This window comes from Agelaius tricolor, unplaced genomic scaffold (genome assembly GCF_023055355.1).
Source record: "Agelaius tricolor isolate 1412-34295 unplaced genomic scaffold, bAgeTri1.0.p SCAF_25, whole genome shotgun sequence".
Taxonomy (NCBI): Eukaryota; Metazoa; Chordata; class Aves; order Passeriformes; family Icteridae; genus Agelaius; species Agelaius tricolor.
In genome coordinates this window covers 4703804-4728109 of record NW_027269285.1, presented here as the reverse complement: position 1 = coordinate 4728109, position 24306 = coordinate 4703804, and the positions used below count along the sequence as shown (strand labels likewise).

The 24306-nt window shown below is 61.8% G+C and overlaps 2 protein-coding genes across 4 annotated transcripts in view; one reads left to right on the top strand and one right to left on the bottom strand.

Moving 5' to 3' along the window:
• Positions 1-1709: 1709 nt before the first annotated feature.
• Positions 1710-6165, top strand: HIC1 (HIC ZBTB transcriptional repressor 1). The gene is made up of 2 exons (XM_071447910.1): positions 1710-2052; positions 2736-6165. The coding sequence occupies exons 1-2, from the start codon at positions 2001-2003 to the stop codon at positions 4679-4681; spliced, it is 1998 nt and encodes a 665-aa protein (XP_071304011.1). The 5' UTR covers positions 1710-2000; the 3' UTR covers positions 4682-6165.
• Positions 6166-6467: 302 nt separating this feature from the next.
• SMG6 (SMG6 nonsense mediated mRNA decay factor) overlaps positions 6468-24306 on the bottom strand; it is a 108092-nt gene continuing 90253 nt past the window's right edge. For 2 of the 3 annotated variants that reach the window (XM_071447914.1, XM_071447912.1), the window contains exons 14-19: positions 23780-23956; positions 20676-20825; positions 13732-13885; positions 10336-10547; positions 10018-10099; positions 6468-8504 (exon numbers count right to left, since the gene is read on the bottom strand). In XM_071447914.1, the coding sequence (XP_071304015.1) occupies positions 8374-8504; positions 10018-10099; positions 10336-10547; positions 13732-13885; positions 20676-20825; positions 23780-23956 (906 nt within the window). In that variant the 3' untranslated portion in view covers positions 6468-8373. The remainder of the gene's footprint in view (positions 8505-10017; positions 10100-10335; positions 10548-13731; positions 13886-20675; positions 20826-23779; positions 23957-24306) is intronic. The other variant, XM_071447913.1, reaches the window with a different exon arrangement.

Sequence of the window (24306 nt, the reverse complement as noted above, 5' to 3'; positions counted from 1 at the left end):
GAGCTGCAAAGGAGGGTGGAAAAGGTGAAGGGTTTTTCCATTGCCTCGCTCGGCCGCTGCCCCCGAGGCTCGGCGTCACTCAGCAGGTAGCTGGGGCAGCCCGGGGTCCCGGCCGGCCCCGGGGGATGCAGCTGTCTGGGAGCCGCTCGCTGCCGTGATTTATGCAGCTCAGCCCCATAAATTACCGGCACGGAGCCCGCGGGAGCCATCGCTCACAGCGACGTCCAGAGCTCGCTGCCAGAACCTGAAACACTTCCAGCCGTTAATTGAAGAGGGGGGAAAAGAAAAAAAAGTGGGAGAGGGGGGAGAAATTAGTGCCCGGAGAGTTGGGATTAAACCGCGGCTCTAACGAGGGTCGCCCACGTCCCGCTCCCAGGATCCCGGCTCTTCCTGTGGGCAAGAGCCCAGCATGGGGAGCAGGGAGAGGAATTTCTGAGCCTGGGATGAGCCCGCGGGCAGTGACACTCTGTCCCGGTCCCCAGGGTGACATTTCCGCAGCGAACTGGGACCCGCTGCATCTGAAGGGAATCTGAGGGTGGGTTCCAGGTGAGCGATGCTGAGCTGTGAGGGCAAGGGCTGCCACCAGCCCGCACCCTCCCTGCCAGCACCCATCCCTTTTTGTCCCCAATTCAGGGCTGGCCAAAGCCTGTCCCAGGCACCAGGGCCCCCACATTGGCTCCCCTTCACCAGGGGACCGGGGTTATGGGGTGAAACCCCAAGGGCCCAGGTGGGAGGGATGGCACTGCTCGGGGTGCCCTGCTCAGGCCAGGGGGTGCCAGCGGGACACCCCAGGATTAGCAGCCGGCCTGGGGAAGCCCATCACGATGCTTTGCTGTAGCAGGAGGTTGTGCAAGAGGCTGCGGCTGTGAGAAAGGAGAAGTGAAAGTGTGAAGCGAGAGGCGGCTCCCCCCGCGCCAAGGGGGGTACCCCGTGCTGCACCCCAAGCCCAGCAGCTTTTTCAGCGACGGCTGGAGGGATAAAGCGGGGGGAAACGTGGCTCTGCCTCCCCCTCCTCCTCCTCCTCCTCATCCCAAACCACCGCAAGCCCCCAGCCCACCCCAGCCACCGCCACCGCCACCGCACATCTGGGCGCCAGCGCTGCGCGCCCCTCCCGCTCTCTGCTCTCCCCCCTCACCAGAAAATTGCGCCCGTCTGCCTTCCCTCCCTGCTCCCCAGAACCCCTTCCCACATCATCTCCACTCATCGGACACGACCTTCCACCCTCTGCACCCCAAAACGCGACCACCCTCTCCAGCCTTCCCAACCGATGGGTGCCCCCCCGCTCTGCCCATCAGCACCCATCCCTCGGGCGGGGCGGCGAGCGAAACCCCTCTGCTCTATCGCTCCCCAGCCCCGTCCGCCCCGTCGGGTCCCACCTGCCGGGGAGGAGCCGCCTCCGGTACCGGGCGGGGTGGAGCGCACCGGGAGCCGCTAGATGGCGCCCTACGAGCGGTACCGACGGGGGGGACACCTCGCCCTTTGCCCGGGGACACCCCCGGGCCCCCCCTCTGCGGGGCTCCCGGCCCCACCCGGCTGTCCCCGGGCAAAGAGCGATGTGCGAGGATCGAGACCCCCGAGGGGGCGGTCGGGGCGCGGCAGGAGAAGACCGGGAGGAGGGAAAAACCGGGCTGGGAGGAGGAGGAGGAGACCGGGATGGGGAGGGAGGGGTGTGTAAAGGGGGGGGCCCGGCTTGTCGGTGCCCCGCCCGGGGATGGGAGGAGGAAAACCTCCCGCCGTCCCTTTAACAGCCAGCGGCGCTGCTCGGAGTTCAGGCCGGGGTCAGGGGGAGTTCGCAGCCCGGGTTTCACCTCCGAGCTGGCGGCGTCGGGAACCCCGAGGAACCGCTGCTGCTTCTTCCACAACCACCTCCTCCTCCTCTTCCTCCTCCTCCCGTTCCGTAGGACCGGCCGGGAGCGCGGGGTATGGAGGAAGAGAAGCAGCAGAGGAAGAGGAGGGTGGAGGGGAGCAGCAACCGGCGGCGGCCCCCCCGGGGCTGAGCCATGAGAGTTCACCGAGACCTCAGCTGGTTGGCGGAGGCCACCGGACGCCCAGGTAAAAGGAGGGGGGAACACCCCGAAATGCGGGGAAATCGGCCGAAAAAGCCGCTCCGCGGGCTCTTGGCTTCACGCACCTGGGCGGGGGGCACCGGCACCGGGACGGAGGCGGGGAGGGGAGGTCCCGCTGCCCCCCACACCCCCGACCGTCCCCCCGCTCACCTCGAGGGGGGGAGAGGAAACGGGGGCGGGGGGCGCCCGGGGGGTCCGGCCCGCCGCCTCCCGGGACCGGGGCGCATAAGAAGCGGGGAGGCGCGGCGGGGAGCGGGGAGCGGCGGGCGGGCGGGCGGTGGCGGGCACCGGCTCGGGGTGTTCCCCCGTGCTCTCCCCTGGCAGGTGGGCGCGGGGTCTCGGGATCCCACGGCTGGCGGGGCCGGGGCGCGGCACTGGCGGCGGCGGCGGCGGGTGATGTCACTTTCTCCAAAACCCTCCGGGGGTTTTCGCCCCCCTCCCGCCCCCCCGACCCGCCGAGAAACGAGCCCCCATATAAGCGGTGGCACCGGCCGGGCGGCCGCGCAGAGCGGCCGGGACTCAGCGGTGCGTGGGGCTCAGACCCGCCCCCGCCACGCCGCCCACCCCACGCGTGGGTGAAGCTCCGGCCGCGCACGTCGAGCCCCCCGCGCGTTGCGGCGGGCCCGCGGGGCCGGGCACGGCGCTGACGGGGCGGCCGCTGTGTTGCAGGGCGGCGGGCGAGGAGCGGGATGCTGGACGCCATGGAGGTGCCGAGCCACTCGCGGCAGCTGCTGCTGCAGCTGAACACGCAGCGCACCAAGGGCTTCCTGTGCGACGTGATCATCGTGGTGCAGAACGCGCTTTTCCGTGCGCACAAGAACATCCTGGCCGCCAGCAGCGCCTACCTCAAGTCGCTGGTGGTCCACGACAACCTGCTCAACCTGGACCATGAGATGGTGAGCCCCGGCATCTTCCGCCTCATCCTCGACTTCATCTACACCGGCCGCCTGGCCGAGTGCGAGCCGGGCAGCGAGCAGAGCCTGGGTGCTGTGCTGGCTGCCGCCAGCTACCTCCAGATCCCCGGCTTGGTGGCCCTCTGCAAGAAGAAGCTGAAGCGCAGCGGCAAGTACTGCCACCTGCGCGGGGGCTACGCGCCCTACAAGCTGGGCCGCGGGCTGCGGGCCGCCACGCCGGTCATCCAGGCTTGCTACTCGGGGACGCCACGGCCCGTGGACCTGCCTCCCGTGGAGCCGGCGGCGCCTCTCAACACTCAGTGCGGGGAGCTGTACGCCTCGGCCGCCCAGGGCGCCCCGCTGCACCCCCACGGGCTGTGCCCGCCCGAGCGCCACTGCTCGCCGCCCTGCGGCCTCGACCTCTCCAAGAAGAGCCCCACCGGCCCCTCCGCCCAGCTCCTGCCCACTGACCGCCTGCTGCCCAGCGAGCCCCGCGAGCCCTCGCTGCCCCCGCGGCACGACAGCCCTCCTGTCAGCGCCGGCCTCCTGGGCAGCCACGCCGCTGCCTACAAGGACTCCCCGCCGGGCGCTGAGCCGGGGGGACACCCGCACGCCCCCGACCCCTTCCGCAGCACGCCGCCCTGCGCCGAGCCCCCGCTGCCCCGCGCCGACGGGCGAGAGCTGATGTACCGCTGGATGAAGCACGAGCCCCTGGGCCCTTACCTGGACGAGGGGGAGGCGGAGAAGGAGCTGGAGCGGGAGGAGAAGGCCGAATCGCCGCCTGCGGCACCGCAGCCCCGCTACCCCAGCGTGGAGAGCAACGACCTGGAGCCTGACAACAGCACGAGCGAGGAGACGGGCAGCAGCGAGGGCCCCTCGCCCGGCGACGCGCTGGATCGCTACTGCAACCACCTGGGCTACGAGCCGGAGAGCCTGGGCGACAACCTGTACGTCTGCATCCCCTGCGGCAAGGGCTTCCCCAGCTCCGAGCAGCTGAACGCCCACGTGGAGGCCCACAACGAAGAGGAGCTCTATCACAAGGCGGCGGCCGAGCAGGCCGTGCCCTTCCTGGACAAAGGTGGCCCGGGGCTGGGTGACATCTTGCGGCCTTACCGCTGCTCCTCCTGCGACAAGTCCTACAAGGACCCGGCCACGCTGCGGCAGCACGAGAAGACGCACTGGCTGACGCGCCCCTACCCCTGCACCATCTGCGGCAAGAAGTTCACGCAGCGCGGCACCATGACCCGCCACATGCGCAGCCACCTCGGCCTAAAGCCCTTCGCCTGCGACGCCTGCGGGATGCGCTTCACCCGCCAGTACCGCCTGACCGAGCACATGCGCATCCACTCGGGCGAGAAGCCCTACGAGTGCCAGGTGTGCGGCGGGAAGTTCGCCCAGCAGCGCAACCTCATCAGCCACATGAAGATGCACGCGGCCGGCCCCGACGGCAAAGCCAAGCTGGACTTCCCCGACAGCGTCTACGCCATGGCCCGGCTCACTGCCGACCAGCTGGGGCTCAAGCAGGAGAAGGCGGCCGAGCTGCTGTCCCACACCTCGCACTTCCTCAGCGACCCCAAGGCCATGGAGAGCCTCTACCCCCTGGCCAAGTTCACGGCCGAGCACCTGGGGCTGAGCCAGGACAAGGCGGCCGAGGTGCTGGCGCAGGCTCCGCACCTCCACACCGAGGCCGCCCGGACCATAGAGCGATACTCGCCCCCCTAGCACCGGCCTGGCCGGGGGGCTGGGGGGGCCGCTGGGCTCCCCTCGCTGCCCCGTGTGGAGCTGGGGGGGGGCGAGAGGTGATGGGTGCTCGTCCCCAGGCGCTGCCGGCGGTCCCGGAGAACTCGCTCAGTAGCGAAGGTGCCATGAGAGCTGCTCCGGGATGGATGGACGGCGTGTCCTCGGGAGAAGCCGATAAATCAGGGACTGACCCCGCGGCACCTCCGCCCCTGGCCGTGGGGGGTGCCGGGACCCCGGCACCGGGCGGCAGCGACGCACAAGCTGTGAGGCCGGGCTGCGCCCCGAGGCTTTGGAGGACATGAGCCCGCTCCTTACCTCAGGGCTGCCCCCGGGCCAGGGGACGCCCTCGGCAGCCGCCGCGTCGCTCCGGCCCCGCACTGGGAGCCGCCGGCGCTCGGCTTTGCCGCGACGGGACCCGGACTGTGCCTCCCCGAGCGCCGTGAGTAGTTCGTCCGTCGTGGCCGGAGCGACGGCTCCGTGTGAGCGGGAGCGACCAGCGCTGGGCTGGGGGTGTGTGCCCGAGCATCCCCCGGGGGCTCGGGACGGACTGACGGAGGGGGACGGTGCGGGCTGAGCAGCGGGCGCGGGACGGGACAGCGGCGGTCACGTCCATGCTGGGGGGGGCCGGGGAATCGCGGTGCTCCTCGCCCCGAAGCAAGCACTGACCTCCCGTCCCCAGCGCAGGGGCTCAGCCGGCTGCTCCCCGTGTTTTTGGGAGGTGGGGCAGGGCCTGTCCCAGACTGAGCCCCTGGGCCCTGCCTCGCCATCAGGGATGCCCGGGGCACCCGGGCCAGCCCCGGGACCCGGCGGATTCGCCCTCGGGCGGCCACACTCGCCTTGATTATTTTTTATTTTTTTATTTTTTGCCAAAGACGCCCGTCTCCAGCGCGGCCGGGCCGGGCCGGGGGGTCCATGACAAAGACAAAGCGGTCTCTGGTTTGTCAGCTACGGGAGGTGGGCAGGGGCTGCGGGAGGGGGCGGTGGGGCAGAGCCCGGGGGGGTGATGTGACCTGGGGCCGAGTCCCCCCCGGGCACCTTCTGCCACCACCGCACCCCCTCTCCCACCTTCTGCTCGGTGTGGGCCAAGTCCCCCCAGCCTGGACCCCCCCGGCCCGTGCCCTGACCCCTCCGTTGGGGCAAATGTGAAGCTTCTCCCCCCTCCTGAGCCCCCTCCTCTCCTTTGCACACGAGGCTCCGGGCGGCCGCCAGCAGCGACTGCCCCCGGCCTCGCAGCCACTGTGCCTTAGCCTGAGCTGCCGCTCCTGCCCAGCTGCCCCCGAGCCTCCCGGGGCTGCCCCGGTCCCCCGGAGCTGCCGTGGGGTGACTGCGGCGGTGGCAGCACCCAAAGCACAGCTGGCAGCGCCCAGCGGGGCCCCGGCCCCCCCTGTATCACGTCCAATTTGTACACGGGCTTCTCGCCCTTTTTTTTTTCTATAGTCAAAACGGAATGAGCAATAAAATGACATTAACACGCGTGGCCTCGCGTTCTTCTCTGGGGAGGGGCTTGGCTGGTGCAGGGCTGAAGCTGAGCACGGCTGGGAGTGACCCCGGGGGTCACCTGGGGGTGCAGAGCTGCAGGGAGGGGACCCACGGGGCTCTGTTGTGCATCTGGTTAGCCCAGACTCCCTCAGCTGGGGGGCAGCAGCAGACGCAGGTGGGACAGGGCCGCTGTCATCCTTACAATGTGTCCCACTGCTGCCCCTCCCTGGTGTCCCCCACCCCAACCTCAGCAGCAACTCATGGGCTGACAACAAATGACACACCATGCTGCACTGACACACGTTTAATACTAAAAATCATTAAAACCAATTTAACATCCCGAATGCGGGCGCTGCCCCGAGACAAGGGCTCCCAGCAGCCTGGCAGGGACGGCCCCAGGTGCTCAAGCTCTGCTCACTGTTGTGCCACCTGGTCTGGTGGCACCAAAACTGTCCCATGGCTGAGCCTGTGACACATCTGGCAGAGCTGCAGGGCCCTCCAGGCTGGTGGTACCTCGGAAAGGAGCGCTGGGGCAGCGCCGTAAGAAAACAAACACTGAAACACACCCGGTGTGGAGGAGAAGGCGAAGTCTCTGCAAAGCTGGCAGCCAGCACGGCTGTGGGCAAGGAATCAGGGTGTGGGTGCTGTGCCAATGGCTCCGTGTGCCCCACAGCAGCCGTGGGCACCCCAAAGTCTCTGTGCCCGGTGCTCCGGGCTGGGCGCTGCTCTGGCACAGTCTGTGTGTCCATCGCGCTGCCGAGGCTCTGACCCTGCTGCTGGCCCTGCCCCTGGGGCTGGGGGCTGGCACTGGGGTGGCTGGCACAGGGGTGACTGAGCTTCCTGATGCAGACTCTGGGTCTGAGCCACCCACACAGGAAAGGAAAACGCTGGGCTCTGTCCTGCTGCTTCCTCTGCCACCTCTGACACTTCCCTCCCACGGCTGCGGCGCCCCAGCGGGGACCAGGGGTGGCCTTGGGGCTGCTCCCACCCTGGCTCAGGGGACTGGGACTTGACAGAGCTCCAGGGGCTCTGGTTCAGGGGTTAATGCTCCCTCTTAGCTTCTGTATCTGGTGTGTCACTGGGGATGGGACACTTGGTGATGGGACAAGGTGGGGTGTGGAAGGCTTAGCAGCACCCCAACCCCAAATCCAAGTGCAAAATGACCCAGGGACGAGGCAATGGCTCCATCCATGGACCCTCTCAGCTAGGCAAATAATGGGGCTGAGCATTTCTGTGGTTCTCTCTGACTCTGCAGCCATAGGCAGAAGCCAGATCCCACATGGAAGAGGGGCCTGTGGCAATGTGAGGACACACAGTACCCATGGGACAGCCGGTCCTGGGGTCCTTGGAGAATTCTGTTAGCCTCACACTGAGTCCTAGGTCAAAAGCATGCCTAAAGGTAGCAGGGTAGGACTAAGGGGTTTGGGGGAGAAGGGAAGGGGAAAGTAACAGCTGGGGTGGGCAGGGGATCAGGACAAAGCAGCTCTGGGGGTGTTCAAAGCCTCCCCCAGCAAAGCAGGCAGGGCACACACCTGAAAACTAACCTACACTGAAAAAATGAAACTCAACAAGCAAACCCCGCACCACGGAGAGGACAAACCCCTCTGCAAGCAGCAATCCTGCGTGGGGCAGCACACGGTGGGGAAGGGGATGGGGACCTGGGGCTGTCTGGCCATGCAGGACAAATAGGCTGGGGCAGGGGGAAACCTGCCCTCGAAACCCATGGCCTCTCCAAGGGGTACAGGCTGGACTAAACAATCCCAAAGTCTTGTGCCGGCGTGTCCCCAATCTCTGCCCTACGCAGCCTACAAACCCAAAGAGCCACCAAGGCGTGACTCGAGCTCTCTGCACCCAAGCAAACCAAGCAAAAGGCTGGTGATCCAGCACAGGGCTCACCCAAAGCTTCCCTCGCCAGCGGGGCTCTCCAGCTCCGCGCTGGCACTGCCCAAAGGCCGGCGGGCCCCTCAAGGGCCCAGCCTCCACGTGAACCATCCACAGCAATGACCTTCCCAGCTGCTCTGCCCTCGGGGGGCCCTTCTCAGCACGGCCATTCCGGGGTGGGTTGAAGACGTGGCGTTTATTGTTCGTGGTGGGCTGGCGGCGGTGGCGGCGCGGCGAGGCGGCCGCTGGAGCCGGGCTCCCGCCGTCAGGGGCTGCGTGACTCCCTCAGGGGCCCTGGGCCCCCCTTGGCCTCCTCAGCCCTCCTGAGCCCACTTGAGGAAGGTGGGGATGTCCCGCACCGGCACGTTGCGGGTCAGCGCTTTGACTCGCAGGTTCCGGTCGTCCGTCAGCAAAACCACTTCCCTGAGCAAACGGATGGGATCGTCTGCAACGAGACACACACGGAGCACAGTGAAGCTCTGACCTGCCCCAGGCCTTCATCCATCCCATGGTGTGCTCCCCTACCCTCCCTGCTCCCTGCCAAGCTTCCTGGTGGGCCTCGCACACAGCCCGGCATCCCCAAGGCCAATCTGCTCCCCTCTCTGTGCTGCCCAGGGATGATTTGTGATCACTGCCCACTGCCCACAGGGGTGGTGGACTGGCCACAGGCTGGGAGGAGGAGGTCCCTGCCTGACCCAGGCCAGGAAGACGGCCTGCGACCCTGGCTCCAGCAGGAAGCTGGTGCTATTATTCTGTTGATCTCATTATAAGATCTAAAGCCACCCCTTATTTTTTGTGGAGCTTTTTTGGAGTCGCCACTGACACCGAGGCGTTTCTGGCTGGGGCTCAGACAGACACTGGGAGTTGATGCCTGAGAAAGAACCAGAGGGATCTTGCCCCCAGATGGATGAGCTGCCCCGCACGCAACGCGCCGGGCTGGGATGTGGGAGCCACGCTTACGTGTCTGCGAGGCAGGGGAAGCATATGGGCTATGTGTAAGCAGCTGGGTCCTGTGACCAGAGCACTGTTCCTATGAGCACAGGAAACACAGTGCCTCCGAGCCAGGACGGGAATGGAAAAAACAGAGTTTATGGGAGCCCAACATGGGCCCAGATTGGCTGCGCAGGGAGCAGCAGGACGAGGGGAAGGGGAGGGTGGCCAGGAATGCGGGCTATGGTCACGGTGTTGGGGCTGGGGATGGTGGGCAAGCACCTGGCTGGCCTGTGCTGGAAGGAAGGGAATTGGGGGCTCAGCGGGAAGGCAGGGCAGGGATTGAGAGCTGCCTCAAGTGGGAGCGGGAGGTTTTGCGCGGACACTTTAAGAAATGTGTAACAATAAACATCCTCTGCCCCGCGCTGGTGACGCGCCTCCTTGTTACAAACCAGAGGCTGTCAGCTTGTCAGGCCCCATTCCCCATAATCCACATGATTTCAAAATTCAGCATCATTTGCACATAAACATTTGGTGACGGTTTCTCTGTGAATCTGACAAGTTAAGCTGCTAAGAATTCGTGCTGACAAATGCGGGTTGATTTCTTGGGCAGCTGCTGATGTGATTCCCATCCCTGCCGCCCTGGCAACAGCCTGGAGGCTGTCTGGTCCCAGCACACATGGCTGATGCCAACCAGGAATGCAGAGGAAAAAGAGCCCTGGACAGAAGGCATCAGGGGTCATGGGGAGGAGGCATTTTCTGGCCCTTTGTCACCACAAAAAATGGATCTGTGGATGTTTATGGTGTGTTGGTCACAGGCCGGGGCATCCCCAAGGTGCCATGAGGTGACATTTTGGCAATGAGGTGGGAGAGCCACAGCCTGGGGCTGACCTGAGGCAGGAGGTGGCACCTTGGTGTTGAAAGAGGCAAAATGCAGGAGGGAAACAGATCCAAGGGTCATGAAAGAGAAACGGGAGGAGTCTGGAATGCCACAGAGGAGGGACAAAGAGGATGTGAGGATGTCCCACCTTTGTTGGAGGGCATGAAATCCTTGGCCTTGTCATTGCAATAGTGGAGGCAGCAGGACAGAATCAGGTCATCATTGTTTCCCTGGAAAAGAAAGGGCAAGGTTACCTTTGGCAGGGAAAACTTTGCACCCCCACCACCCTGACTGCTGCACCGCCTCGAGACACCCCAACACAGCTCAGTGACAGCAGGGACACAAGGGCCTGCTCAGCCAGCTGCAAAGTGGGGGCACAGAGCAACCCCCTGCCAGAGCTCATGGACCTCAGGGCCCCTGGTTTTCCAGAGGAGGTGATGGCAAAGAGCTCCCCGATGCCCCTTACCTGCTGGCCAGTGGTGTCCTCACTGCGGAAGGAGATGGACTCCAGCTCGTTGCCTCGGCTGGTCAGAGCCCTCAAACAGTTGTCCCTGCTCTCAAATCGCTCCTCCAGGAACTCGATGGACTTCCTGGCTCTCTCCTGCACTTGGCGGGCATAGCCTGCAGCCCGGTGCTCCATCTCTGGGCCCTTGGCCAGGCCATCCAGCTCGTTTATCACTTCAAACAGGAAGAGGAGGTACAGTTACTATGGGACAAGGTGCTCCCGTGACCTGCTGCTGGAGCATGCAAGTTGCCAAGGCCTCAGGGCCGGGGCACTGGGAGCTGGCTCAGGAAATCTGGGTTCAGCTGCTGCAGTGTCCCTGTGCTCCTGGACTTGGCTGCAGGTCTGGAAAAGCTTTGCTGCCTTCCACCTCCGTGGGTCACCTGGGTCAGCCCCGAGAGCTCAGGCACCTCACCCCCGCAGTGTAACTGGTGAGGGCAACTGGCTCTGCCCTGCCAAACGCTGGGGAGCATTGCTGTGCCCCCCATCCCACACTGCTGTACCATGCCAACAGCACGTCCGTGCCCAGGGCTGTCAGGAAACCCTGAACTCCTGCATCCTGCTCCTCTATCTCCGAGCACAGTGCTGGCCCGTGGCACTGTGCCTCCTGCCCGTGTGGCACTGCTGCCTCTGACTGCAGGGCTGCACATGGGAACAGGAAGCAGGCAGTTCCCACCCTGGCACTATTTCCCACACAAATCCCAGGCCTGTTTTCCCACTTGAAGCCACCACCCTGTGCTCCTGGCAGGGAACACGCTCCTTTCAACGCCTCACCTATCTGGCTTTGCGCATCTGTCCTGCCTCGAGACGAGCTTGGAATCCAGGTGGATTCCCAGCCTGTTCACCTTGACTGGAACCTCTTGTACTGCTGCCAAGGGGTTGGGAACTCCAGCTGCTCCATCCTGACGAGCCCAAGGGACCCCAGAACTCCAGGAGGGACCAACTCTTGGGTGCTGGGGCTGCTGGAAGAGCCGCTCTGCGTGTGTGAGCGATGATGCTTCTGAGCACATCTGGACACACCCTTGTATGCCTGGCCTCACAGCTGGCAGCAGGGCTGGGCACACAAACGTGCATCCAGATGTGCAAACAAGTGTCCCCTGGCTGTGCTGGTGTGCGGGGCTGCGTGTGCACAGAGCTGGTGTGCACGTGTGTGCGAGGGAGCCTCTGCACTCTGTGTGTGTGTGTGTGTGTGTGTGTGTGTGTTTGAGCCATGGCTTCATTTCTGAAGATTGTTTCCGAGCTTGGAGCCAAGTCCTGAGTTCAAGTGGGAACTATGCATTCCTTGGGGGGTTCGGGGAGAGAGCTCGGGGTCTGAGGCCTCTCCCCAGTGCTGTGAATCACTGCCCGGGGAGCCTGCGTGATCGCTCTGTCCCATGGTGAGACTGGCACTCACTGTCTGGGTATTCCAATTAAATCTGCGTGGAGCTGCTTTGCTCTTCCCTGGCTGGAGACTCTTCTTGCTACCGACCTGATGCTGCCATTTCCACACAATGCACGGCTGGGCCCGGGGTGGGGGGAGCCGTGCAAGAACGGAACATCAAACAGGAAAAGCTGGTATTCCCTCCCGAAATCCGCCTTCCTGCTTCCAAGCTAAACAGGCTTCAAAGGGGAGGCTTGTTTGTGCTTCTGCACCAGGCCTGGCTTCTCCATGGCGGGGTCAGGCTCAAGGAGCACGGAGCAGGTTAAAGAGCAAGAGAAACAAACCCAACGAGAAGCCAAGCGCTTAACCCCTTGCTGCACCCCCGGGAAGAGCAGGGAGCAGTGCTGAGGGAAGGGCACTGGGCCTCTCTCCAGCCTGCCCATGGGACATGGCACCAAGACCTCTGTTCCCAGCAGCCACAGGCCCAGAGGATGGCTTCCTCCTGCCCATACTGATGGCTGTCCTGGGGGATGAGGGGGAATGTGACCAGCCTGTGCATGGACAGGGAATTGCTGGCTTTGGGGTGCTTCTGGGGGGCTTGTGGCAGCAGTGGGAGATGAGTTACTCTGTTCCCATATGATGAGGCAGCAGGACAGGAGGGCACTAGAAGTGCTCAGTTGTGCCTGTGGCAGGGCAGGCCAGGCTCCTTTTGCAGGTTGAGGGCAGCAGTATCTTGGACAGGGGGAGGACCAGAGTTTTCAGCTGTCCTGCTGCCCTTGGCTGGGGTTTGATGGAGAAGTCTCCCAGCAACCACTGGAGTGCACCAGGAGGCAAAGCCATGGCTCCAGGGCAGGTTCCTGCCTCTCCCAGGTGTTAACATGCCCCACAGCCCCCAGGGCTTCCCAGGCTCTGCTGGTGCTGCTGACTGCCTTCCCTTAGCTTAGCTGCAGTGCCAAGCCACAGAGCAACTTGGCAGCTCCTGTGCTGAGCTGGGCAGGCATCCAGCCCTGCTCTCCCCACCCAGGGGTGCCAGCCCCAAGAATCCCTCCTGAGCTGGGCTGCTCAGCCTGAGGGGAAGGGCAGCAGCTGGATATTGGCTCTGGGACAGGCAGAGCTGAGAAGGAACCCCCACAATGGCTCGGAGGGCAGCACCCCCACATGCCACGGGGTGCACCTGTGCCACCTCACTGCCTGACACCCACAGAACCCAGCTGGTCCCCATCCTCTGGGGGCTGTGGACGGGATGTGGGCTCTGCAACGCCCAGCCCCACTCCTGCCCCAGCCTCTCCTGCTGCCCCTGGGGATGCTGTGAGTGCCAGGCTGGCACCGGGCCGTGCCAGGCGCCGCGGTGGCACTGGCAGGAGGAGCGGCACCTCCAGCCCGGAGCGTGATCAAACATCCAGAGCAAAGGCACGGGCCCAGGGCTGCACCACCCCGGGAGACCACCCAGCAGCACAGCCGTTATCTGCCAGGGCCAGTGTTTACCAATAACGGGAACCAGCTTGCTGTTTTACTGCGAGCTTTATAAGGAGAAAAAGAAGGGCTGGGCTTGAGCAGCTCTGAGACGCTGCTGGGACACAGGCCGGCCATTTGCTCAGCCTGCCTAAGCCCCAGCTCAGCTGGGATAAGCTATCTGCTCTGATTGTTTAACAATTCCTCCTCCTTGCTCCCTTCGAAATTCCCTCCAAATCCTGTTTAACACCCATCTGCTTTCTGCCAGCCCCCTGGCACCCCCAAATGCAGCACTGGGAGAAGTTCGCTGAGTGGTGTGGGCAGAGGGCTGGCAGGGAGGGAGCAGGGTGACAGGGGCTGAAGGAATGCCAGCAACGACTGGGATGAGACAGGGCAGGATGAAGTCCAGTCCCACGGCACAAGCTGACCGACTCCAGACCACACAGGCACTGAGGGCACGTGGGGCATGGAGAGAGGGAGCCAGCCTGGAGGAACAGACCACACCAGGGGAGAGGGGGAGCCCCCACCACAGCACTGGCCCTACTCACCGATCAGGGGCACCACCAGGATGAACTTCCTGCAGTCCAGCAGCGTGACCAAACTGCCCAGGTGGTCGATGAAACCATTGGTGTCTGGGACCAGAAAGACAGGTCTGATCTCCAGCTCCATCTGCCTCATTTGGCTCTGGTCTTTCAGCACGGCCTGGAGGAGAAGGAAGGACACATGGTGAGTAAGGAGGATGTCAGTCCTGTGATCCATGGACCCTGAGAGCAGAAGATAAGCCTGGCTGGCACGTACAGATCCAGGGGAAGGGGATGGGAGGAGGCTGCATCCATCCCACCTGCACACCCCAAACATCAGCTCTTGCAGGCCCACAGTACGCATGGGAGCAGGATGGCAAAAGCCTCCAAGAAAACATTCTCCTAGAAAAACAGCCCTGTCCAGGCTTTGGGAGAACTGGCATTGGCCTTGAAAACTGAGGTATTTTGGGAATTGTCCTATTTGTGGGACTGGCAGTTGCCAGGATCATCTGCACTGGTGCCAAGGGGGAGGGAGGACAGGGGTTCTGGGGCTTCACATGGAAATAGGTCAAGGTGACAAGAGACAAACCAGTTTGGGATGCATAAGTCTTGCCAACAGCGTCCTAACACAGGGACCTCAAGCAGGCAGCCAGAGGTCTGTGGGGTAGGGATCCTTGGCTGAATATCTCTTTCACTGTCCTACCACCTCCTGCACATGCCTTGCCTTTTCCAACTCCATCCAGCTGGGAAACCAGGTGGGTTCCAGCCCTGAAAGCTCACAGCACTGTCCTTGGTCAAGCCCTTCACACCCACAGAGACCAGAGGTGCTCACACTCACAGGGGGAGGGTCTGCTGGGGCTGGCTGGCTGCCCTCTGGGCTGCACCTGGACCTCTGGCCCAAGTCAGCTGCCAAAACGGGACCCCAGAGCTCACGTATGACTTTCGAGGCTCTCGAAGGACTTGGGCTCTTCAGTAAGCCACAGGCTTAAAAAACTCAGGATGCTATTCTAGTGCTTCCTCTGCTTAAAAATAGCTTCCCTGGACTTGCTGATGTTTGTTGCCTCTAATAGGAACCGGTCACCCATGGAGCACAGCAGAGCTGCTGTGGAACACATCCACCATGCAAATCCTTCTGAGATCAGGCTTGGACCCACCAGATGTGCCCGGGGCACACGTGGTGACCACCAACCCTGTCCTGCCCAACGGTATGGGGAGCTCCCCCTGCCCACAGTGAGGATCCCAACCCTCCCTCAGTCATGCCAAACCCTCGGAGGCGCACTGGAACAACGAGCTGCATGGGCCAGCAGTGGCCATGGAAAGAAGTGGTTTTTAATTCATTTCCAAGTGTTGTCATCTGGCTTTAAATCAAGGCGGCTTGATGCTGCCACCTCCCACAAGTGTCTCCAGGCAAGGCAGCAAGCAGAACCTCACCACGTGCCTCCCACCCTCCTTCTGGCTGTGCTGGTCCCACAAACCCTTAGAGGAGGCAGGCAGAGCAGGGAGCACGTCAGGTCCTGTCTGCTGCATGCCAGCAGGAGGACAATGCCATCCCCATCACACAGAGGACACAGCAGTGTCCCCAGGCTGCAGCTCTGTACCAGCCACGTGCTAGATGCCATCCCTGCCTGTGCTCTGCCTTGGCACTCGCTGGTGGCACAGGAACTGCTGCAGTCGGGGACAACCTGGAACCAACCCCAGCATGGAGCTGCTGCTGCCCCCTCACCACAAGGAGAACAGCAGCTGGGTGTCACCACAGGGTTTTGGGGTGTGGGAGGAGCTGCTTGTCCCTGGGAGGCACTGGAGCCTGCTCCACCTGCCTTGGGGAGATAGAGAAAGGCCCCAGCGGCCAATGCAGAGACTCAGAGAGTGGCAACTCCCTCGTGGGGCTGCCATAGAGGTCAATGGCCCTGAAGCTGCAGGAAGTGGGGCTGAAACCACGCAGTCTCCACTGAACGGTGACAGTGCTATGTGAACAAGAGCTGGTGGCAGAGGGGACCCCCGCCTACACCCCAATTCACTTCCTGAGCCCGTGACTCAGCCCAGCCCGTGCAGGTGACTTCGGCAGTGTCAGCAGGACCTGCTGACCTGCTCAGCTCTCCCTCGGGCCGGCAGTGGCGGCAGGGAGGGCAGCACCCTCGTGTGTGGCATTTGCCCCGGCAGGGCCGTACCCGGCCGATTCCTGGCAGCCTCCAGCAAGGCCTGTGCCGGCCGTCACGTCCCATTCCGCTCCCCGGGCCGCCCGGTGAGAGAAGGACACAGGATGCGCCGGGAGTGAAAGAGCGAGGTCGGCGGGGAGCGTGCCAAGTCCCCGCGCACAGCTCCGGGCCGCTCGGGGAGCCAGAGGGAAACTCGCCTTTGCAGAGTTCAGAGGCCGGCAGCGAGATTTATTTTTGTTTGTGTGAGTAAAAGGCTGCAGAAGCCTCCGGCCAAGGGGTTTGGGGGAGAGAGGAGTGGCCTGTGATTCATGCGGACGCTGGCTGGCCCCACGCCAGAGATGAAAGGGAGCCCATGTGCGGCAGAACCGGGGAGGCCAGTTCTGCCTTAACCCTTCCGCCGGTCAGTGGGGCACGGTCCCATGCGGGTGTGGATCGGGATGTTCATGTTTGGGACTCAGCTTCTGTGCTTTTAGGGCTGCCAGAAGCGAGCTGCTGGTCCCACGGTGCCTCAGTGTCCCTAAAATGAGGAGAGGGAGATGGTGGCCTGTGTGTCCACCTGGGAGGTGGGGTTTGGAAACCAGGGTGGATGGAACAGCAGGGGTACAGCCTCGCCCTGGCCCAAGTGTTTTGGGGCAGCCGGATTTTAGCTTTGGCTTATTTGGGTTAAACAAATAGGCTCGGCTTGGCTCAACTCAGTGGCAGGGTGACCCCACAGTGCTGGACGTGGCAGGGGACCTCTGAGACCAGGGGCCCCTTGTTCTCTTCTGGGCTGCCAGCTCCACTCCCCTCGCCTCCCGCACGCTCACGCTGAGGTGTCGGCACTGCCACCACCCGCAGCCCCCTCCCCATCCCTCTGTCCGGCCACGGGGGCTTCTCCCGGGAGCTGGGCCGGAGCCGGAGGTGGCTCCCCCGGCTGCCCCAGCTGGTGGCAGCACTGAGAGCAGACACTCCTGCACACGCAGTCCCAAATTCCCAGCTCATCCATCAGCTGCGATCACCTGGGGAATTCCCCGGAAGCCGATGCCCGTGTGAAGGCTCCTAGAGTGGGCAGGGGACGGGTCCCCCAAAAGCCAGGACTTTGTGCAGAGCGACAGGGGGGCGAACTGAGAGCCTCCACCACCAGCACAGAAAAGGAGAAGGCTCCACATGGACCCTGGAGCTTCGCACACGGACCCCAGAACTCTCTGCCCGTGGTGCCAGGATGGCAGAGAGGCCGATGAGAAAAGCGACAGGTCACACGGGGTCACGCCGCTCAGGCAGCACGGAAGGGCCAGCACCATCCTGCCAGCACCTCCGTCCCGCCACCACCCTCTCCCCAACCGCGGCCAAAGCCGGCGCCGCTGCCCCTTCCAACCCCGCGCTCTCCGCGGGGATCGGATTTTCCAGGGCCGAGAACAATGCCTCCTCCAAGCCTCTCTGCTCCAGGGCTTCCTCCTCCCAAGGCTCGTCCCCAGCGTCTTCCTCGGGAGTGAACGTGCCCCGTGGCTGGTAGCGCACCGGGGCCGCCGCCGTGGCGGAGCCGCCGTGGGTGGGTGTGCGCCTTCCGCAGGCAGCAGGCACCCGCTCCAGGCAGGTGCTGTGCGTGTGCGCCCGCCGCATTGTTCCTGCGGGGAGGGAGAGCGTGAATGGGACACGGCTAAATTTAGCCACTTACTCACACTACCGCCACAAAGGAGCGGCTGCATCTTAAGGGGGCGGCCGTTCCGTGGGCTCAGAAGGGACAGGAGAGAGGCTATTTTGGGAAGACATGTCATAATTGGCCGTCCCCGGTTGAGCTGCTTCTGTAATGCTGAGCAAAACAATAGCAGCATCCAGAGGAAGAGCCTGTTATGTTTCAGGTGGGATGTTTTCAACCGGTCAGGAAACTCGACCGCTCCCAGCGCGCAGCGGCGGCACAAAGGACAGGGGACGCTGAACAGCATGGACCGAGGGCTGGCCAAGCAGCAGGACAAGCTGTGGCTTGGGGACAGCCCTGTCTGAGAGAGCTGCCTGCCCCAGCAGTGTTGCTGCCACCTCTTCTTGTCCACCTGCCTGCCTGGTCTCTCCTCCCTCTAAACACCTGAGATGTGCCTGGTTTTTCACCTCGTGCTGATGCATCCCTGCTGTCAGCAGCTGGCACCAGCTCTGTCCCAGTGTGGGAATGTGGTGAGGGCAGTGGCAGGCTGGCAGTGGAGCCAGGGAGCTGTTTTGCATCTAGAGCTGACCAGGGACACAAGAAACCTGACCCTGCTCTGGCCTATCCTTCCTCTCAGAGTAATGGTTTGAGGTCTGTGCTTGTGTAGGGGAATGGAGCTGGGCTGAGTTCCCTCTAAAGCTGGTGCTGGCTGAGGGCCACCCATTTGCCATTTATCCTGCCTGGACCTGTGCTTCCCCAGCAGCTCCATAGTCCTGCAGATAGCCAGGACAGGGACAGGGGCCTAAGGAGAGCAGTGAAGCTCAAATCCCCCTCAAGGTGTCAATGAGCAGCACAGCTGGGCTGCCAGAGACTGGGGAGCAGGGCAAAGGCAGGAAAACCTGCAGGGGAGAAGGCAGTGACTTGATCCATGAGAAGTACTCTGCAAATCCCAGGTGAGGCTGTGACACTGCGCTCTCCTTGGGCACAGAAGGGAACCACACAGCCAAGAGATGAAGGCTTTGCACCCTGGGGGACTGCACACACCATCACAGATTCCACAGGAGGCAGCCACAGCACCTGGACCTGAGTCCCCACTGCTGTGTGGGGAGCTGAGTCCTGTGTGCTGAGCCAGGAGCCACATCTGCTGGACTCGGATGGAGCTGCGCCTTGTCCCCAGAAAAATGAAAGGGTGACTGGGAGAGCAGCTGACATTCCCTAGGTGGGCAGTGAATGAGAGGCTGGAACAGGGAAGGGAAAAGTTCCCCAGCTCCCATGAAACACTAAATCTGTTGGGAAGAGCAGAAAGGTCAAGGATCACAGGTTAAGAGGGAAAGTGGAGGGGGTGGATGCTGAGCTGGCTCCAACCTGGCCTCCCCCAGCAGCATTTTCCACCCGAGCTCCTCTGCTGCTCCAGCTGCGTGGTCAGTACCCGGGCAGGGAGAGCACTGGGGCAAGCACACATGTTCTGCTCCAGGCCATTCCCAGCCAGCTACGGCCTGGATGACTTTACTGAAGCCCCAAGGACTTCTCCTCCACCCCGCTCCTTCAGACTCCAAGTGCACCTCAGCTCTCAGCTGTGCAGCCCCTGAAGCTGCCCACACCCTCATTTTGACCTCTCTCTGCCTGCGAGCATCGGCCCCAGCACGGCTGAGGAGGAAGGGAGGAGCAGGCCGGGGGGAGAAAGCCCCTGACAGCATCAGGCAGCCCCCACTGTCCCTGCAGAGTGGGCAGCGGCCATCCCGGGGGGCCCCGGTGCAGCTGCGGCGCTGCCCTCCCCGAACATGTGCAGTTCCTGTTTGCTGTGTCTGTACAAGGCACTGGGAAGTGGGGAATTTACTTACACCTCCCGCTTAACAACCATGGGAGGCTGGAAGGCTTCAGGCCGCTTTAATTTACGGCCCATCTCTCCAATCTCTCACTCGTTTTTTTGTTGCTGCTTTTTCTTCCTCCTCGCATTAACGTGACCCAGGTACCTGCCAACAATAATGGACTCGCTTGTGGGGGCGGCCCCTCCCTCCCAGCACACAAACTTCTACCTTGATATGGATTGCTCCGAATTCAAATGAAAAAAAAAAACTAAAATAAAAAGGGGGGGGAAAAAAAGAGAAAAAAGGCGAAATCTGCAAAGGTTGGGGTGGGTTTGGAAAAGCGAAGCGCAGTGGTTCTGGGCCCGGCGCCAGTAGCCCGAGGGTACACATGTGCAGGCTCTCCCAGTAGGGCCTTCAGCAGCCCTGTTTTACAACCACCTCGGCACACACTGCAGAGTTCACGCATATGGCCAGACAGATGTGTCTGGCTTACGTTCAAGGCTGGAAAATGAAGAATTATGGAAGTGAAGGGCCCTGGGCATTAGAGAGGGCGGAGGTGAGGGGGAGGGGAGCCAGGGAGAATTTTTCCTCTGCTGAGAAATCCTCATCTGGGCCGTGAGGCTGGAGGAAGAGGGGTTGCGAGCGAGGAGGCAGCCAACAGCCATCCATGCATGTGAGATCGCTCTTAAAGCAACAGGGTGCATCTGCTCCCAGTTCAACCAGTTTACTTCACCAGCTCCCACTGGGAAACACGCTCTCATCAGGCCAGGGCCAGGCCAGGATCACCTGCATCCCGTCTGTTTGTCCCCATAACGATGGCAACGTTCTGGCTCCAGCAGCCCTTCACAGACTATTTTTCCGCCGCTGGCTCCTGCATGAACTCTGCTGTTCACGTCCCACCCTCTCCCTTGTCTGTGCCCCGTTGCACAGGAAGGCTGATTTCTCACCAAATCTGTCTGTCACGGAGCCTCTGCCCTGGGTGGGGGCACAGCTCACTGGCACACACACAGAGGAGCTGCTGGCCTGGGGCACAGCTCGCTGCCTGGCACACGCTGCACTGCAGCCAGCAGCCAAAGCACTGCCCTGCCACTCCTGGGTGTGCTGGCAGCTCCACAGGGAAGCTGTGTCTGGCTTCAAGTGGGTCCCCAAAACCTTCATTTCAAGGCCTGTGAGGGCAGAAACCCTCATTTCTTACCCAGGGTGGGCACAGCAAACCAGATTTGGACCTTCCAAAGGACCACAGCTGTTTGCTGCTGGGTTTCACAGAGACAGCACATGGCATTACACCCAGGAAGCTTAAGGTGCCAAGGGACACCCCAAGAGGCCTTTGAAGCATGGTAGGAAAAGAGCTGTGCACCACTGGCACAGCAAGGTGGGATCAGCCCATCCTACCTGAATCTTGTCTTGGCGGCGCTGCTGCTCTGCCACTTTCCTGGCCAGCGCTTGCTTTTTGGCTCTGAGCTCCTTGATGTCCATCTCTCCTCCACTGCCTTCAGTCTCAGAGTCATCTTCAAAGGCCTCAATCCTCACATCATCCTCCTTCTTCCAGGAAATGCAGAAAGAGAGAAAAGAACAGGAGGGCAGTCACTGTAAAGGGTGCTGGTGGCAGGGATCATTCTCATTCTGCTCTTCCTTTTCCAGCAGACAAATCCCTGCCAGGCAGTGCATCACCCCTTGCTGATGGGTGACTGACTATTTCTAAACATCCAAAAGAAGCCAAATAAATAGTAAACCTTCAGGAAATGACAAGGTGAGACAGGAGATAATGGGCAGGAAAGGCAGCGACCAGGCTGGGCAGGGGCAGCCCAGCTTTATGCTCTGTTCTAAAATCACACCCTCTTCCTCACCTTGGGAAACTCTTCCCACAGCCTTGGGTGAGTCACTGATGTTTTATTGCCTCCAGTTCTGTGAAATCATGGTATTTCCCTGTCTCTCTGCTTTGCCTGGCTGCTCAGGCTGCACATCCCTGTTCAGGCTGCCTCATCCCACCTCCCTGCACCAGGGCAGTGCAAGGCTGCTCTAACACTGCTGCCTCATCCCACAGGGCACATGGGCTGCTCATCCTGACAGGAACCTCAGATCCATCTACTAACTCAGGTGCCCTTCTCCATTCTGACCTCTGAGTAGGCCAGAGACATTCCTGCACCCACCCCAAAACTTCCAGCTGGTCTGGAACAGATGTTGCAGAAGGAGATGTTCAAAAATCTTGATTTTAAAACTCCACATGATAGAGCATCCACTGTGTCTCAAGGTCACTCATTTCAACAGTTAATGACTTCCTCTGTTAACATTTCCACCCTACTTCTAAACAGCCTTTGCCATGCTCCTGCTCTCCAGGAACCTTGTCTTTGCTGAATTCAAGGGTCCCTGGTTCTCCAACCTCCTGCTCACACCAGCACATCCAGACCATACTGCATCTTCTTCCTCTCTAGAGACCCTTCCCCACCAGTTCTGCAGACCATTCCCAGTGTGCCTGCACTGCCTGAACTGGAGACCCCAGAAGGAGCCATGCTGTTCCTACCTTAGGTGGAGGCCACACTGGCCTTTCCCCATATACCCAAATCTCTGGGATACAGGAGGGTGGGAGATGGTGGCTGATGTCTAACTGGTCATCATTCACTAGTATCTTCTGCCCAAGCTTTGCTGCTCTCCCCAGTCATTCCACACACAAAGGGGAGCCCACAAGTCCCTGTTCCTCAACATGTGTCCCACATGTGCTGCCCAGGAGCCCAACTTTCCACTGCTGCCTGCAGACCCCTCACCTCATGCAGCCAACCTTGCTCCCCAGTGATGATGGATGGCCCTCAAGCCATGCCACTACCCATCCTCCCTTCTCTGCACAAAATCCAAGGGTTGTGATGGGGCTGGGTAGAGTTTCCAGATGGCATCTGGCCAGAAAAACCTGCTCTGAGCCCCTGGAGGGCTGCAGGAGACAGATCCTGCACAGAGGGTAAGAGCAGGGCTCCACTCCCTGCCCTGTGCAGGCTGCCATGACACGTGTCAGCAGCAGGGACTCGTGGTCTTAATTTAGAACAACCCCAGTGCTGCACAGTCGTGCGCTCAATCATTTCACCCAGGCCACAGAACCACCTTCTCTTCTCTCCCTGTGACCTTTTAGCCATGGGAACGAGGAAGATGGGAGCCCTCAGGCTCACTTCCCTCTGCTGGGACAGCCTGGACCACAGGGGATGGGGGGATGCTGCCAGAGGGAGAGTGTCACACCAGGGCCTCTGGGACAAGCCTCTGTTTGATGCAGATCTGCTGGGGGGGTCAGGACCTGCTTGCCCCACAGTGCTGGTGGTCACTCTGGTGAGCTGCAAGCTCCCTTGAGATCAGAGCCCAAGAGGGAAGCTCCAGGGTTGCACAACAAGCTCATGGAGAGATTCCTACAGCTGAGCAGAGACTGTGGGGACAGGGCAGGAGGGAGCTATCCTGGTACTGTGCTTGCTCACAGCAGGAACTGGAGGGACTGAGCCAACAAAAGGAGCCTTCTGAAGAACAGGACCATCCCTGTCATGACACTGGGAAGAACCTAAACACCCTCCCATATCCCACATGCCAGCTTGAAAACCTCCAGCATCTTCTCCAGACTAGGACAAAGGTCCAGGCCTCCCACCTTACAGAGACAACTCTTGTCTGGGGATTTGCTGTCCCCTGCTCAGCTGGGACAAGGAGGGTGCTGAGTACAGCACTGCTCTAAGCTTCTCTGAGCTTTCTGACTTTCAGTTCCCATGGGACAGAGAGGAGGTGCTGTCCCTGCTCAGGGTGACATCCCTGTGGCTCTGAGTGCCCGGCCCCAGCACAGGGAGGGGAGCCAGAGTGAGCCTGGGCAGCACCAGGCCACCCAGCCTCCCGTTCCCAACGCCTCTGCTCCTCTCTCCTGTTTCCCTGGCCTTTCCAACTGCAAGATTAAACAGAAGAAAGGAGTCAACCTGCAGAGCAGCTGGCAGGGCCCTTAAACACACACACGGAGCCTGGAGTGAAGCAAGGCCTACAGGAACAAGCAAGGGCAGAAAAACAAGAGTTGAATTCCTTAATCACATCAGGATGTGAGAGGCAGGGGAGGGACGGGGCGCCAATGTCAGCTCTTCCTGTACGTGTGCTGGAGGCTGGAGCTCAGGCCCCTGCTCAACCAGCTCCACGGCTATAAACTTGATCCTGAAGCTGAACCCTGACACCCCCTCGCCCACCTCCTCTCCAGGGGCCGTGGTGCTGCACGTTATTAAAGCTGCCCCCACCCTGGGTATGAAAAAAGCAGCATCTGGAACTCATAGCGGCGCGAGATAGAGGCGGGCGGGCCGGGCTGGCAGGAAAGGGCACGAGCGAAGCACACTCAGGAGACAAGGGCTGTGCACCATTTGCCCCCCCTGCCTCCCCCCATAAAATGCACACGCAGCTAGGCCAGCTATAAATAGCGGGAGCTGCAGGGCAGGCAGAGGCTGGGCCCCACAGGGGTGATTCTTCCTTCACCGAGGCGCGCTCTTCCCGCACGGTACCTGATCTTCCAGTTGTTTTCCCTCTTGGCTTCCCATTTCCTTTCCCATGGCGTCTGGGACGGGTGCCACTGACACATATTTTCCACCCTTGAATGCCAGCAAAGGCTCTTCTTGTCCACAAAGGGCTTCCAGGAAATACTTCAGAACTGTGACCCTCTTGCAGTCGGCTGCAATAACCTACGGGGTGAGGACGAGGGGGTTGGGGAGAAGGAAAGGAAAACAAAGTCAGTGCAAAGGGGAGCGGATGAGTAACGACCAGGGGGAAATGTTGGGGATAGAAGGCCCAGTGGGATGCAGGCAGCACCACAGGGATGTGAGGGGTGCCCCTCTTCTAAACATGGCTGGAAAGGCTTTGCCTTGCTCTGTAGTCCCCAGGGAAAAGGAGGCAGGCAAAGTCAGGACATTCAGCACCGATCCTGTCCTGCTTCCTCTGAGCACTCCAGGGCTGCAGGACTCCCAGGGCACAGCCAGCCCCCTGCCCAGCCCCAGCAGATGGGGGAAAATCCTGCTGAACCATCAGGGAGAGA